This window comes from Arvicanthis niloticus, chromosome 27 (genome assembly GCF_011762505.2).
Source record: "Arvicanthis niloticus isolate mArvNil1 chromosome 27, mArvNil1.pat.X, whole genome shotgun sequence".
NCBI classification, from domain to species: domain Eukaryota; kingdom Metazoa; phylum Chordata; class Mammalia; order Rodentia; family Muridae; genus Arvicanthis; species Arvicanthis niloticus.
The window spans coordinates 13,906,973-13,923,988 of NC_133435.1; the positions used below are offsets into that span (position 1 = coordinate 13,906,973).

Genomic DNA, 17,016 nt, shown 5'->3' on the forward strand with positions numbered 1-17,016 from the left:
TCTACTATTATACCATTAAAGACCCCTTGTTAGGGAATAGTGTAGCCCACAGTGGGTTGGGTCTTCCCATATCAGTTACCTGAAGAAAACTTTTTAAAGACATGTCCACAGGCCAGCCCAATGTAGACAACCTACATTGAGACTTTGCTTTCCAGATGACTCTAGGTTTTGTGAATTTGACAATTAAAGCTAAGCATCACAGAATCTCATTTCATTTCTGGGATTAATATTTAAATATATGAAATTACTTATTTTCCTCTCAGACTTGGCATTTGAATTCTTCTCTAAGTTTTTCAGTCCTAGTTGGTTGATGATGAATTATAGAATATAATCTTATATATATCAAAATCCTTTATAGTCCATTAACCTAATGAGCTTCCCTGGGGAGTTGAATAAACAGGAGTGAACATCAAAGCTGAGCCATGTCCCGAAGCAAGCTGTGCTATAAATTAAGTAGCAGCAGTTTCCACGTTTGGATGGGCCTGCCCAATTATATGCACGGACATCTTCTTCGGAGTAGACTAAGGAACCTGAGATCTTGCATCTCCAGTATGTAGAGCATATTAATGTGGTCAGTTTTGGGGCCATATTCTTATTTGCCCATAAGGAACATCCTTGTTGGTTCTTAGCATACTTAGGTTGTAAAATATGTGTTTTCAATGTGTGAAATTTTAGTGGTTTTAACTAAGTGGTTTAATTATCAATTGCTTATAGGCAGACAGTGATGGACCAGACTTTAAGACCATTCATGATAACACCAAACAGAAGCTGAAGGTAAGGCTTTTGTCATTCATCTTAAGACTAGGTTCTTGAGATCTAATGGAGATTGATGTCACTTTCAGTTGTAAGATGTAGGATCTAACATTAGAATCGGAGGCAGTAGTAATAGATGTAAAATTAGTGCATAGAGAATTGAAGTAAAGCTCTTGTCAAAACTTGTTTCTGAAAAGATTGTTTTAAAATGTGAAGGAAAAATTATTTGTGGAATATACAAATGCCTTTATTTTTCAGGAATTTTTTTACTTTAGTGTAACATAGTTATTTGGGCTGATGTTGCTGGCAGCACTGAACATTTGAATTCTGTGTTGGCTTTAGGGTTAGAGTAAGATTAAGGATGAGGATAGTGCACAGTCTAGTATAGACACACAGTCCATGTGGGCGTACATAGTCAGTGTAGGAAGACTCCTGTGTCTTCATTTAAGACTCTTCAAGCTTGGTTGAGATTAGAATTAATGTCTTCACTGGGAGCGGGCAAAACATTGGGTTATTGCCTGGTAAAGACTGACATATAATAGTAATGAAAAGGATTAAAATGATTCTAGTAATTCATTCTTAATTGTTTAGAAAGGGTCAGACTATTCTTGTGTTAGTCACATACATTGAAACTCAACCCAATGGTGTGACTGTGACCCCAGTGCCATCATGACCACTGTCCCCCCAGTGGTGTGACTGTCTCCCAGTGGCATGACCACCATCTCCCCCCAACTCCCAGTGGCATGACTGACCCTCAGTGGCATGACTGTATCCCCATCAGCATGACTGGTCCCACAATGGTTGAATATCCCTGAAGTTCTTGTTTCTGGTGTTCATTGTCTTAGGTTTCGTTTTCGTCCTTGGACTTGATGCTTCATTTGGAAGCTTTACTTTCCCTCATGGATTTTTTGTCATCTGCTGTTCCATCCTCTGACTCTTCCTCCTCTGAGAAGGAATCTGAGCTAAAGCCACTTGCTGGGGAATCCAGAAGTCTTGCCATCAAAGCCGGTATCAGTTTCTCCTATGTGCTCTCATAGAATAACTCCTATTTGCAGCTAGGATAAATGTCCACACCTCGATGAACACAGTGTCTAACAGATGAGGGTGGCTTCAGAAGAAAGCAGCTTCCGTTCTTCCAGGATTGCATGCCAGCTTATTAACATTTAGTAATCATGTGCTTCCAGTGGATTTCACTCTCTGGCTCTTACATGAGATAGAATTTGTAGATTCTTACCATTGATGCGTCTTTCAGCTTCCTGTCTAGTAACAGTGAGAAGGTAAGAAGTTAAAACATGGTGGCTGTCACGCTCAGTCACAGAGGCCCTTTTCAGTCAGTGCTGCTGTGCCCAGCAGCTGAGTCCTTTCGGGGCACCAGCCTGACCTCTGATCTCAGCCTGACCTCTGATCTCAGCCTGACCTCTGACCTCTTGTCTCTTTCAGTCACACATAGAACTTGCTCTATGTTCACCACATACATTACTTGTATTTTGAAATTTGGATATAAAATACTGAATGAATGAAGGACATGTACTTGATTTTTAATTCAAACATTTAATTACTTTTAAAAATTATAGACATTTCTGATTATTCCCAGCTTGCATCATATCTATATTACTGATATCTTAAGTATAAAATTTTTAGCCCTAAAATTTTTCAGTCTGATACAAGGATCTGAACTTTTAAAACTATAGAAAAAATAATGTCTTTAGAAGCATAATTCTGCCTTCTTTGTTGTTTTGACAGTGTCTTGCTGTGTATCCCAAGCTAGGCTCAAACTCTTGCTCTTCCGGCCTCAGCCTCCTAAATGGGAGGAATTCCTACTTCTTTATCATAATGTGCTTAACAAGCTAGGATCTTTAAGAGAGAGTTTTCTTAGCATTTTCATCTCTTTATAACATATGCATACACCATTCATAGCTCGTCTGAGTGAACGCAAGGCCAGTGTTCAAGCTACAGTCAATGTCCAGGCAACCTTAGCCCAACTGAACTGTTCTCTGGTTTTACTGCACAACTTGACTTTATGGTTTCTTTATCCTGTATCAGATACCGAAACAGCAAGTAGCCTATACTGTTAGGATTAAAACTTGAGAGCCCCAATGCTTTCTGTTTATAGGAAAGTTCTGTTTCCTGCATGTAAGACAGAGTCATGGGAAAGCATATTCTAAATAAATTAGTAAGGACCTAAAAAAAAAAAATTAAACCCATTTAATGGTGATTTTTTTTTCTCTTCTTTCCTTTATTTGGTTATTTTGAAATAACATCTTGCTGAGTAGCCCAGACTGGCTTGAGTTCACTGTATAGCTCAGGCTAGCCTCAAACTCATGTAATCCTTCCACTTTAGCCTCTTGAATGTGGGATTTTCTAATATTCTCAGTTTGACTATTTTCTTGTATACACATTTTTTGGTGATTTTTTAAAATAAACTTTAACACATTATGTGCTTTTCTTAATGACCCTGTTGTAGAATTACTTAAGGATCCATGGCATATAATCTAAAGAAACCGAGTTTTTTTTTTTTTTCATTAAAGAACATGTAAAGAACATAAATAATACAGAAATAATATGAATTTCACTGACTGCTTATCTCAATTTTCACAAATTATTCTTTGATCTAGTATGTGATGTGGTTAATTAAAATGTTTGTACTGACCCGTTTCTAGACTCTAATTTAGAGGGTTTCCTCTTTTCCCCTGGGAGACACAAACAGCTTCAGGAGCATGGTCACCTAGTGAGCGGTGTCATCAAGGTGTTGTGGTTGCCCTTATTCATGACTGAAGGGCATTCTTAATGCTAGGTTTTAACTGAGTGGCAAAATCCATATTCATATTGCCTTAACAGAGACGTCAGCGGTTCCTTTTGTACATTATATGATTTTTATTGGTGAGCTATACTGTTTTCTCATCTTTGTGCATCACACAACGCTGACCTCTGGTTTCCAATGCTTTTCAGTGCCCAGCTCTTATGAGGGTGACATGTTTGATTTGAAGGTCACAGCTGAATTAAATGCCTTTAACATCTTCATTTGTGATCAGAAGAGTAACATAGCGGAAATTAAAATACATGGCAAGTAATTCTTTTTACATTGTATATTGGAAAGATGGCTGGATTCGTTTGTATTGAAAATGTATGCGAGCTTTGAACAAATGTGCTTTGAAGCTTGTTATGGTTTATTCCTGACTTGAGATATTCATTATCCATTTAAAAAATTTCAGATTACATCTGAAGCATAAGGTTTATATTGTGGTTTCCTTTTCAGAATAAGAGAACTTTAGACTTAGGTGAGTATCATAGTAACTCTCAGGGTAAAAATAGAAGTCATTATTCTTTGTTTTCCCTTGCGTTTTGAACATATATAGATTAGCAAAATTAATTTGTAAAAGACATTTTAAACTTTTTGTGAGTTGAGACTTCAGCCTCAGGTTATACAGTAAGTTCTTAGAAGTATGGTATGGCTCAGACCTTGAAGCTAACCACAGGCTAATGTTGAGCATTTTAATTTAGCTTTCTGTTCCTTACTTCCCCCCGTAAAGATTGGTGTGAGGGTGATGTTTATATATTTATTTGTGTGTGAACAAATGCATCTGATGTTATAAGCAGCTTCAGAAGTTTGAAACGTCAGCCGTATTCAACAGACACTACCAAGTCTTAGTTGTAGGCAATCTCCTGTCTGTGATATAATGAGCATGGCAAATTTCTGACTTTAGAAGATTAGGCCATAGATATAAATTATTGTAGGAATAATTCTAAGCTGTAAGGGGACGCTCATTTATTTCAGTTTTAAAAACACATGTTTATGAAGTGCATTGGAAAATACTAAGTCTCCCCAAGGGAGTGGCTCTGGTCCAACCAATGTATAGCATAATGTTTTTAGAGAGTATGTCACTAATTTATCTAAAATATTCTGGTTTTATTTTTAAATTTTTTCAAGTGTTATGTATGAGGAGTATGCTGACTTAAAAGTACTTCAGCCTTTTTTGGATACCACATACATGGGAGGTGATTGTGTTAACATGTTCCATAGTAATTCTTATTTATCTTGTATTTCAGTTGCATGTTAGTGCATTTAAGCTTACTTACATAAAAGGAAATATCTGTAAATGGTGTCTCTTCTGTAGGAATGGATGCCTCTATTTCTGTGAAGCCGAAGCAGTCTGATGTGTTTGCCAGACTTAGGAATATCATAGTTATGAATGTTGATTCACTGTCCATTCACAAAAAGGTAATCACAAAACTGATTTCTGTGTTGAAGTGTGGCTTTTGGGGACCAGATGCCACTACACATTTGATATTTGTCCAACATGTTGGGGGCATATTGGGGTTGTGGACAAAGATGGGGGGTCATGTGTAATGATTTGGAAAAGTAATTCCTGGGAAGCTCGGTGGTAGATTGGTACTTTATTAATGAGGTGACATTTATAGAAATGGAGAGTATTGAATGATGTTGAGTTTCCATGTGGCTTTTTCACCTGTCAGGCTCCTGTGGTCAGGAAGTGTTCTGAGGGTCTAGAGAGTACGGGTCTATAGCTCTGACATAATAACCAATTGTCTTGCAATGTCAGGCCGTCTCTATTTTGGGAGATGAAGTCTTCCGGTTCCAGATGAGTCTATATCCAGATGCCACAGAAGGAGAGAATTATAGAGATATGTCTAAAGTGGATGGCAGACTTAGTCTCAAAGTGGGCTGTATTCAGATTGTCTATGTTCATAAATTCTTTATGTCTCTCTTGGTAAGTTCATTTCTACTTGTTTTTATTTCTCACTAAGTATAAATATTGTGGCTATGTATCTGAACCAAGACAGTTAAATTTTCACTACTAGGGCTTGTTTGTTAGCCTCTCATCACTGACAAAATGCCTGAGATAAATAGCTCAAAACAGGAAAAGACTTATTTGGACTTGAAGATTAATAAAGAGTTTTTCCTCCTTTGCTTGGCTTTCTTGTTTTAGGGTTTGAGATGAGGGAGACCATTCGGAAGGAGGGCATGTGCTAGGCAGGACTGGTGACCTCATGGATGCCGGGAAACAGAGAGGAGAGACTGAGCCAGGTCTCAGTGTCCTCATATAGAGCATGCTCCCAGTGACTACGCTTCCTTCCACCAGGCCCTCCTTTCGAATGGTCATGGTGCTGGTGCTGTCAGTTGTGTTGCAGCCTGGTAGCCCGATCCTCAGTACAGGTTCCTTGACAAGCATTTAAGATTCAGACATAATGAAGGGCTGTGCAAACACCCGAACTCTGAACAGAACGCTCTAATTAAGTAAATCGTTTAAATGCTGGGAAAGCAAATGGCAGTTGTTTCTTAAAATTACTTATGTGTGTGAGTACACATGAATGATATGTGTGGGCATGCATGCCACAGCATCCTGTTTGCTGGCCAGAGGACAACACTGTGGAGTCGGTTTTCTTCTTCTAACTTTCATGGGTTACAGGGTTCAAATTCACATTGCCAGGCTTGGGCAGTAAGCACCTTTACCAGTTGAGAATCATGTTGCTGGCCCCAAACTGCAAGCTTTAGTCATTGTTTCGAATATAAAATCTGTAATTCTCTAACATTTTCATAGTACTTTTAAAGTACTTTTTGCTATTTTATTTTTATTTATGTATGTACACAAACACATACACAGGTATGTACTGTTTGGTTTTTAGTACTTGGTTTTTAATACACAGGATCTCATATAGCCCAGACTGGCTTTAAGTTCATTGTGTAGCCTAGGATGACCTTGAATTCCTGATCCTTCTGCTTCTGCTTTCCAAGTGCTGAGAACTAAAGGTTTGCATCACCATACTTAGCTATTATTTTATGTAGTTTATTGTTTGTATGATTTGATATTGTAATTTAGGGCTTTTCAATATTAGTTGTTTGGCAGAATGCCTAAAAGTCATATTGAAACTTAGTTTTGACAATATTTGTGATAAACAAGGCCACAAAATTCTTATTTTTACTGGGTCCTTACAAATCTTGGTCTGAAGAGTTTAAACCTGCCAGTTTGTGAGCTTACTGTTCATCCATTTAGACCTAAACCATCATGTTTGTGTTTTTAGAATGTATGTATCTTGGGGTATTGAGAGAGATGAAGTCACTCTGTATGATTAATGGATACGTGCTAAGAAGATTGGTTTTAGATTCTTCATTTGGAAAACCCTTCATTTTCAGTTGAAATGGAGGTGAAGTGTGTCTTAACCACAAATAACTTTTGACTCCTGTTAATGATTGCAAGGTGATAGACAGCTATATTTGCATATCTGTAGTACATTACAAAAATCTTCACGAGCGAGCTGCTAAGGCATCACTGAAAACAAGTTCTGTTCTTGCAACCTGAAAGTACAGAGTGGAGTCTGCTTTGCAATAGAGTGCTGTCCAATATCCTATCATTTAAATTTCGATTTTAGGTGCCTGGTTATTCTGAGGAGAATGGTGTTTAAGTCATAAATCACGTTCCTCTCTGTGCGCTCTTCATTGAGCTTCCCTTTCATTTCCTTGGGAGACTCTGTCTACCTGTCATTCTCTCCTAACAGAGCTTCCTCAACAATTTCCAAGCTGCTAAGGAAGCCTTGAGCACCGCCACAGTCCAGGCTGCAGAGAAAGCTGCATCCAGTGTGAAGGACCTGGCCCAGAAGAGCTTCCGTCTCCTGATGGACATCGACTTGAAAGCACCTGTCATCACTATTCCCCAGTCTTCTGTGTCACCTAATGTCATTATAGCGGATCTAGGCTTGATTAGAGTTGAGAATAAGTTTAGCTTGGTTTCTGTGGAGCAGCTCGCTCTTCCCCCAGTGGCCGACAAGATGAGCGTCCAGCTTACTCAGCTGAAGCTATCCAGGTACATGTGTGTTGTGGGGCTGTTTGTTGATTTTCTGTTCATTGCCATACAATTTTTTTCACCTGAAGTAACTACTGTGATGATTCATAACTCTCACCTTTGTTTATTCTAATCAGGAGACTTTGACTACTGCTTTCCGGCCAGCGGTTAATAGCAGTGTGCTTTGTAGGGCCTGTGCTTTGTCTTAATTTTATAGTGTGGTTATTCTTTGCATTCTTTAAAAAATGCTTATAAAATTAAATTTTCCTAATGGAAAATGGGGACGGTCCACATGCCTCTTTTCCCACCCATTCAGGATGCTGAGGTGAGTGGGGCATGAGCTCACAAGTCTGAGATGAGCTTAGTCAACACAATGAGGTGTGATGTCAAGATGTGAGCTCTAGTGTGCTCAGTAACGCTTGCTTTTCTTAGCCTAACTTCCACATAGCTGTTTATTTCTCTTTGTGGGAGAGACCTTCCTGGTTTGTAGTACAATTTAAGATAATCACTCCTAAACCTTGTTACATTTAGTTTTCAGTTACGCATTGCATCCCAGAGTCCCTGAATCACAGAGGGAAGCCTTGGTACTATTGAGGAGCAATACTTACTTGGTTATGTGAAGGTTTTTTGGCAGAGAGACTAGAAATGGCTCTTGTTATATGGTCAGTAACTTGTAGACTTGATATGTTTTTTTCCTTGAGTCTGGAGAAATAACAATGCCACATTAAGGGATAAATGCACAGTGATTTTCTTACGATTCAGTTTTGGCAAGGTATGGCCTTTGCTTACACAACATTGTCTTGGTGACAGTAGACATATTCTTCAGACCTGATTCAAAGTTTATCTGAGTTTATTGTTTTTAGTAGTTCTGCATATAAATCTGATCTAGAAACATGTTCTAAAATAATTCTGATCACAATTTTTTTTAAGTGTTTAGGAAGTGTTATAAAGGCATTTGGAACATGGCAGTGCTCGTTTTAAGTAAATTTAAAAGTACGTAGATATTTATAAAAATCTTTGTTTTTTTTTGTTTTTTTTTTCAGAACTGTTTTACAGGCTGACTCACCTCAGCATGACATTGAAATCTTAAAACCGGTGAACATGCTTTTGTCCATACAGCGGAATTTGTCGGCAGCATGGTACACACAGATTCCAGGCATGGAGATAAAAGGAAAACTTAAGCCTATGCAGGTGAGTCTGCAAACTGTGGGAAGTGCAGGTAGGCTTGCCTTGCTGGCAGCGTAGTTCTGGTGTGTCTGAAAACCAGCAGTGAGGCTGTCCTTGTCTCACACTGTCCCTTATTCCACTTTATTTAGGCATTTGGTAAAAGCAGGATGTGGCTTGTGGGGATCTACTGAAAATATCTTGCTTAATTTGGAAAATTCGAATAATTTCTCAATGTAGTGAAATTGTCAGGGAATTAAAAGTGAGGCTTAGATACTATATTCAAAAGAAAAGCATTCTCTCTAGGTTTAGGGATATTTATTGATGCATGATTTGCATGTATTGAGGCACAACAGCTTGGGTAGTATTACAGTGTATAGGGATCCTTTTCATTTAGAGATAGTTACTTGAGTAGGCATGTGCATTTATTTGGGAAGTAGCAGTATTTTCAGAGGTATAATTTGGGTCTGTCTGGGTTTCTGAGGTCAAGTGTTAAACTAGGAAAAATATCAGAAGATGTCTCCAGCAGTGTGTTTCCAATAGATTACTTGGACAGTTCTTAGAAACCTTGGGGTCACCTCTCAACATTGTCCTCCAGATATATGGAAGGGCAATAGGTGATGCAGTTTCTCAAGTTGGCTAGTCTGTAGGCAGGTCTGTCACCTTGAGTAACATCACAAGTAGGAATGAACACCCAAGGAAGTTTTAAAGTAGATGCCACATTTGTTATCAGAGGGCTGGGCTTGGGATAAGCAAAAGGTTCTTGGCTATTACCCGGTGCTTCGTGTCCCCTGTCATCATACAGGCAGGAAGTTAGACAGTGCTTGAAGAGTATGCATGTGTTTTGTATGTACTGTTGTGTGTGCCGTGGGGAGGGACGGTTGAACAAGAAGGATGAGAAGCTTCAAAGCAAAGCTTGAACTAATGAATCTTAAGAGCCTTTGGCAGTCCCATTCAGTCTGGATGCTTCACGTTGTTCAAAGGTGTTATTATTAACACCTTTTTGTTAAAGATAAAAAAGACCTTCATTAAAGAAGCTTAGAAACTTGGCTCACACAGAGCTTAAGGCATAGAGCTGATACAGATCTGTCTTGAGGTTTTTATTCTTTCTTTTCATCTCATCCTTTTGTAAACGGTGAAAGAGAGATGCTGCCTTCCTGGTATGCATGGCAGCTTTAGAAAGTACTCAGTATTTGGGTGAGATATGACTACAAGAGGTACTATTGCTTGCTAAGATAAACAGAGATTTTGTGTAGATCCAGTTGTGTCTGTGCTGAGAACAGAGCTGCAGACCATGAGGACATCTCAGTTCTAGTAGAGGTCAGAAACTGAATTGAGCTTGGAGGGAAGCACACCATAGCAAAGACACTGGTACCAGGTGAAATGAGAGAGGGGCAGGATCGAGACTGGAGTGAGGCCTAGGAAATCATGGTGTGGTCCCAGCTCAGGCAGGAAGGGCATTGGCTTCCAGAGGATCTAGCCGCACTGGAGACATGTCTCTATTGATCCTGTAGTCTCAGCATACGTGCATGTTCTCTCTCTCTCTCAAAAATAGATGAATCGTTCATTCGTCTCTAAAGGCTATGAAGGCATAATACTGTGTTTTTTCTTACATTATATAAACAAATTATAATGGTTTTCAGGTTGCTCTCAGTCAAGATGACTTGACAGTTTTAATGAAAATTTTACTGGAAAACCTTGGGGAAGCTTCTTCACAACCAAGCCCTGCACAGTATGCACAGGAGGCTGCAAGAGTGAAGAGAGATACTCGGAGTGGGCCTGACTATCTTAAAGGTAAAGGCTGATGCAGGTTTTTGTGTCGGTATTGAAAAACTATCATTGTTCTGTTAGCTCTCCAGCACAGCGTGTGGTAAAAGGATTCTTAGTGGTTACTATGGAAGGTCTGCTGGATGGAGCTGGGGCTGCCTACTGGAGGGCCCAGGGCAGGTTGTCTGCGTTGTTTATGGTGAGGGGAGGATCAGTTGTTCTTCCTGCATAGTGATTATTTGTGGCTGGCTTATGGAAGCTAAATACGCTAAATTCACTGGGCACTGAGATGGTCTACCTTGAGAGAAAATTCAGAGCAGGCAGGCAGTGTAGTAAGATGTCCAAATAATTCAGAGAGAAAGGACTTGGTATGCTGACTGAATCATGAGGAAGGAAGGTATTCTCTTACAGTAGCAGCGCTATGCCTGGCCTTAGTGGAGGATGATGCTGTTGAGTGTGCAGGACAGGTTTGGATTATTAAAGTTGAATGTGTTAAGAGCTCTGTGGCCCTTTAAATTCAGCCATTTAAAGTGGTTCATGGAATATAATTTCAGTTATTTTTCTTTCTTTTCCTATTGTTTTTGAGGAAGACTCTCACTGTGTAGCCAAGTTGGCCTCAAACCTGTGAGGATTCTGCGGATTGAGCCCCAGGGTGCCCCAGCTTTACATTCTCCATTATTTAAAGCCATTGATGTGGCCAGCAGATGTTTTATGAGATAGTCAGTAGGTGATAGTTCCACAACTAAAGCAAGATGAAGGACCCTTTGTGCCCACGAACACCTCTATGTTCTGTGTGCTTTATGAGACTCTGGACATCAAGTTAACTGTTGAAGCTGCCATCAGTGATTACTGTTATGGTATCAGCATTGCTTCTATTGCAAGGCATGTTTTGGGATTCTAAGAGTGTGTAAAAGAGGTTTCTGGTTCAAACAGATGAGCCCAGGCTGCTTTGAGTTTGGGTTATATTGGGTGTGGACAGATGCTAGATAAGTAGGCTGTCGTTAAGTTAGATTGGACACTGTGGAGATGAACAAACTTTGGCGAGTAATGGTCTTGTTGGATTTGGCTGTGATCACATTTGTGATTCTGGTTCTCACTTTCTGGTTAATGGGACACCTGGGAAAATACAAATGTGTTCAGACACAAACCTCAAATACAGTGAAGGTTGGGACAGAAATTTTTTTCTGAAATCATGGAGCCAAAGCCCCAGTTTTTTTCCAGCCTACAAAGACTTGAGATGACTTGAGGCGACTTGAGGTGCCTTTCCTAAAGAATGACCCGTAGTTGCCAAAAGGATTGTGGAGTTGCTATATCAGAGTACTGAAGCAAGATCTGTTCTATGTATCCTGCCTGTCTAAAGATAGGAAGGAAAATGGAGTTCCTTCTGGAGTCCTTTCATGTCAGTGTTCCAACATGTTCTGCTAGTGTGCTAATCTTCTCTTCTAAGATGTGTTAAAGATTGTGGAGAGTGTCCTTAGCCCACTGAAGACCTTGGCCAGCTTCTCAGTCTAAGCAGTGTTTGACTTCACTCTATGCTCAGTTTTATAATGTCTTGAGCATGTCTGAACCAGTTAGGACAAACATGTTGTGGTTATTGCGGAAACTAGTCTTACTTTGAAGGAACGTTTCAAACATTTGTCTTGATATTATTTATAAGATCATTTTTTTCTGTAGTCTACTTCTGATACTTTGCCGTTTACTAAATATATAGTGATCAGTCACTATATATTGCCATTTTTATTGTCTGGTGAGTTATTTAAATATGATGTAAATTTGGAATAATAATTTATCATCCCAGCTTTAAAATGTTTAAAATAATGTACCTCCATGAGAGCTCTGTGATTTTCTTACTCATGTTTGAACCATCAGAACAAGAGCTGACGGACCCAAAGCCTCCTGGGGACCAGACTGTCACTCTTCAGTTTGATTTCCACTTTGACTCTCTTTCCATCATCCTTTACAACAGTGATAGCTGCCAGGTAAGGAGGACATTTCTGTGCCAGGGGTAAATCCTTTGGTCTTGAGAGTATTCAGCTTTTGAATGTTGGCTTTTTTTTGTTCTATTAATAGAATCCAGTGCATCTACAAACCACTGTTTGACCTGAAAAATGTGCTTGGGTCTGTAGGCTGCTGTGATTCTAATCCTGCCAGGCTAAGAAAATGTGCATAGGGTTTTTCTCTTTCCAGTAACACAGTCGCAAATGCATTCTATCCATCATTAACAGAGAAGTTTTACATGTGACTGACAGGCCATGTGCTTAATTTAATGCATCAGTAGTCATCACTATTTAGGAAGAATAATTTAATACTGTCTTTGGAGCCTTTTATGATTATGTCTTAGTTAGTCATAGATAAACATCTATATAGTAGATCAAAGTACTTTAGAAAGCCACTTTGCGTTGCTTAATATCTTATAATAAATATTTTTATTTTATAAATTAGTTATGTCATATTTTAATGCCTATAACATGTCATATAAATACCCATAATCTATATTTATTATAGATTTTATATCCATGTTCATGTGCATTTCATATGCTAATTTGCACTTTATAGTTTCTAGAAGTTATACAATATTCATATATTTCTACAGTTGAGCTTTGTGATAGTATCTGTCATTTATGCATTGAGCTGTTTAAATCTCTATCTTGTGGTGTTCATGCAAGCCTCAGCAAATGCCTTTACTGACAGTGAAAGTTACACTCACTCTTCATTTCGCTTAAGGACAGTTGTCTGTTGTTCCAGCCTTAAGATGCTGCTGCCATTTTCGGCTTCTTTCTTTAACATTACTCATTCAGACTCTGCCCACTGTCACTTTTCTTTTGGTGAATATCCGGCTTTTCCTGTCATTTCTCACTGCTTTATTTCAGACTTTGTTTTTTACCTCATACACGTATTGCAGTGGCTTTATCTGTACTAGGCAGTGGTACAGTTTGTGTCCTTGCTGATTCTCATGGAGCCACTTAGAGCTTCTCATTTTGCTTAGAAACATTGAATGTTTTGCTACATGATCCTCACTTTATGTAGAAAGTACTCATTCCAGACCATCTGTATCAGGGATTGATTGGAAATGTCTGTGTATTACAGGCATCAGCTGTGTAACAGGTCATTTCTGTTGATAGTTACACAAGTTTGTGTGTCTGTGTTTATAAGGTAAAAGTAATCTGTTTGCCAGTAATTCTATCATTCACAGTGCCTTGCATTCACTGTACTGTGTGGAATCAGTGCACATGTTGAGTAGTGACCACTGTGCCCAGGGTGCAGACAGATGCCTGAGTGCACCCATGTACTCACTTGTGTTTGTGTCTTCAGTGTCATATATGTGATTCTGCACTTAGAAACTTCATGAGTTGATTTGCTTTCAAGCTTTGAGTTAAGGAATGTGCTTACATGAACTCGTGTAATATTTAAACATTTTGTATTGCTCTGCTTGGCAAATGTTACTACAGGAGTCCAGGCTTTCATTTCATAATGACAGTTTCCGTCTGGGTGAGCTCACACTACACCTGATGGCTTCTGCTGGGAAGATGTTCAAGGACGGGTCTATGAATGTCAGCCTTAAACTTAAGACGTGCACTCTTGATGATCTCCGAGAAGGAATTGAGAGAGCGACATCCAGGTTTGTCAGATCAGAGCTTGCCATGCAGAGTTACAGGTGGATGCCAGCCTGCCACTGTGAGGAGTGAGATCCTCAGAGAGTCTAGCCTTTGGTCATATTCTCAGAACTGAGTTGCAAATGGCCCTCTCTGATTCCTCTGCCTCAAACTTTAAATGAAAGAAGAATTTATTAATTTCATGGTTAAATCCACATGGGTTGGTAACATATTTTTCCAGATTATTGCTAGTAGGCAGAATTATCATTATTGTTTTAGAATCCTTAAATTCATGCATCCCTTTGTTTTCTTGTTTACTTTGACTTTCAAAACAATTCTGCAGAATTTATTTAATTTTTCATCAGTAATATACTCTGTAGCACCACCATATTATCAACCTATTTTGAAAAATGAACTTGTATCAGTCTGGTGTGAAATTTAATTTCTCAAGTTATGTGTCATATTTTGTACTTTTTGTGTATGAAAGACTATGTTGCTATTTAAACTTTGGTACCATTGACTATTTTCTGGATTCTGTTGAACGCTGTGTTTTTCAGAGAATTGAACACATAAAACGTGTGCTATCTCATAACCAAGTTTTTTGGTTATAAGTTTTATGGCCCGGGTGGTTGTTCACAACTCTATAGGCAATCGTGATTGGTTGATAAATCGTCTTGTTTGGTAGCCTAATGTCTCCAGCACTCGTAAGGGTGTGTAGGATCCATCATTGTAGACTGATCAACACTTGTTGGTTTGGGTTACATTAAGCCCTGGGGAGTAAATTCTATAGGGTAATCATTTTATATAGATACACTCTTTCAGGGAAGGTTTATTTAGTAGAATAAAGAGGTCATGCTATATTTTGAGGAACTGCATTAATGCATTTCTAATTGTTCAAGATCATTTTCAGTAGTCCTCAGCTTTCCTGGAATTGTATTATAATTACAGAATATCTCATAATACTTAATCACATGAATCTTTCTTTGAAGATTAGGCAGCCATGTCTTGGTTTCTAATTGGGTGATTAGGTTCCAGTTAACACTGTTGTATTTCTATCAGCCCAGCAACTGAAAGGTGAAAGGAAGATGATTAAGATGCAAGGGAACGTTTTCATTCCTTTATTATTTTATTCAGAGAAGAGGGGCCAGATAGTGAATGGCATGTTTGTTTTTCAGGATGATTGACAAAAAGAATGACCAGGACAGCAACAGTTCTATGATTGATGTGAGTTATAGCCAAGATAAAAATGGAAGTCAGATTGATGCCGTCCTTGACAAGCTGTATGTGTGCGCCAGTGTGGAGTTTCTGATGACCGTAGCCGATTTCTTCATCAACGCTATGCCACAGAGTCCAGAAGACATTGCCAAAGAGATACAAATTCCATCAAGACAGACTGCCACTGGAAGAGTCAAGATGGAGAAAGGTTAGGAGAACTTACCTGTCTGTCCTGAAGATGTCTATATCTTAACAAAAATTTGAAACAGGTGAACAAAGAGGTGGAGAATTTGAGCAGGTAAAATTAGGCTTTTCGATTTAAGCATGTTCTTTGTAAAACTCCAGCAAGCCAATGTTTTTAAGTGAGGTGCAACAGCATGCTCCGTGATGGGGCAGTTGCTGCTCTGACTCCATTCGGTTTTCCTCATGCAGAAACAGAGAGTTAACCAGCCAGGGGCAGAGTACTGTTTTATACAAAGGGAGTCATTTATCCAAAGATTATTTGAAGAATTCTAGTGCATTGGTGGGCAGTAGACAAGGAGGAGGCTGGGACAGCGGAGGACAAAGCATGTCTGACCTTTGACTCTGAGGAAGCCTGTGAATGAATGCCTGTAGTAGGAGAATGAAGGAAGCCATTTTCAACGTGGCAGTTTTTATGTTCCAGCTTGATCAAATGGGTTGGTGGTTTTCTAGGTTGAATTTTAAATTGCTTTGAGGTCAGGTCTTTTGTTTTGTTTAATGTAAAACCTGGCAAACCGAACATATATCAGCAAGATTGGAGTATTATTTTCCCATTTGCTGTGACGTTTTGAATAGTGGTCATGTTGACTTCTGCACATTTGTACTGTGGATCATGTGGCACAGAGAGTGTCTGATGGGTGAGACTGAAGTAAACTGGTGACAGGTGACTTTCCTTCAGCAGAGGTTCTTTTTCTGGCAGCTCTTTCTTGTATTCTGTTCCTTGCCCCACAGCATTACTTAACACTGTGTGTCTATTTGTATGTGCACACACCTGAATTGCATCCCAAGAAGCTTCCCAAGCCATGTCATTTCTAAAAGATCCAAGTAGGAGTGATCGACTTTGGCTTGGTTTCTAATTGTATTTTTTTTTTTTTTAATAAAATCAGCAATGGATACATGACCCATCGTGAAAACTTACATTAAATGTTATCTGCCCTACTGTTTCTTCAGATGACTCTGTGAGGCCAAATATGACTCTGAAGGCCATGATCACTGACCCAGAAGTGGTGTTTGTTGCCAACCTGACTAAGGCCGATGCTCCTGCTCTCACGGCCTCATTCCAGTGCAACCTCTCCCTCTCAACGTCCAAACTCGAGCAGATGATGGAAGCTTCCGTGAGAGACCTGAAAGTGCTTGCCTGCCCTTTCCTCAGAGAAAGGAGAGGGAAGAGCATCACCACGGTGAGAAAGACTGGATGCTGGTGGCGAAGCAAGTGCGAGGGTGGGATCACCACAGGCTCTGCCGGGAGGAGGGAGAGTGCTCTGCTTGACACTTGATGGTGTTAGTAGTACCTGGCCTCTAGTGACAGAAGTAGAGCCTCTCCAAATGAACTTTTCCAGCTTTTTATTTGTTCTTGTAGTAAGGCCAATAAGTGAATGAAAAAGTAAACTTGATGTGGAAAAAAAAATAAACAGTAAACTTGATATGAAAAAAAAATAATTGGAGTCATGTGACCAAGACAGATGGTTGTATTTGTTGTTAAAAGT

At 39.2% G+C, this 17,016-nt stretch overlaps 1 protein-coding gene across 4 annotated transcripts in view; it reads left to right on the forward strand.

Moving 5' to 3' along the window:
• Window positions 1-17,016, forward strand: part of Vps13c (vacuolar protein sorting 13 homolog C) — a 148,204-nt gene that overhangs the window by 79,313 nt on the left and 51,875 nt on the right. For all 4 annotated transcript variants that reach the window (XM_076926172.1, XM_076926169.1, XM_076926170.1 and 1 more), the window contains 12 exons: window positions 715-774; window positions 1,599-1,761; window positions 3,703-3,816; window positions 4,869-4,972; window positions 5,313-5,480; window positions 7,267-7,571; window positions 8,594-8,741; window positions 10,358-10,508; window positions 12,351-12,460; window positions 13,931-14,100; window positions 15,250-15,497; window positions 16,481-16,710. In XM_076926172.1, coding sequence (XP_076782287.1) covers window positions 715-774; window positions 1,599-1,761; window positions 3,703-3,816; window positions 4,869-4,972; window positions 5,313-5,480; window positions 7,267-7,571; window positions 8,594-8,741; window positions 10,358-10,508; window positions 12,351-12,460; window positions 13,931-14,100; window positions 15,250-15,497; window positions 16,481-16,710 — 1,971 coding nt within the window. The remainder of the gene's footprint in view (window positions 1-714; window positions 775-1,598; window positions 1,762-3,702; window positions 3,817-4,868; window positions 4,973-5,312; window positions 5,481-7,266; window positions 7,572-8,593; window positions 8,742-10,357; window positions 10,509-12,350; window positions 12,461-13,930; window positions 14,101-15,249; window positions 15,498-16,480; window positions 16,711-17,016) is intronic.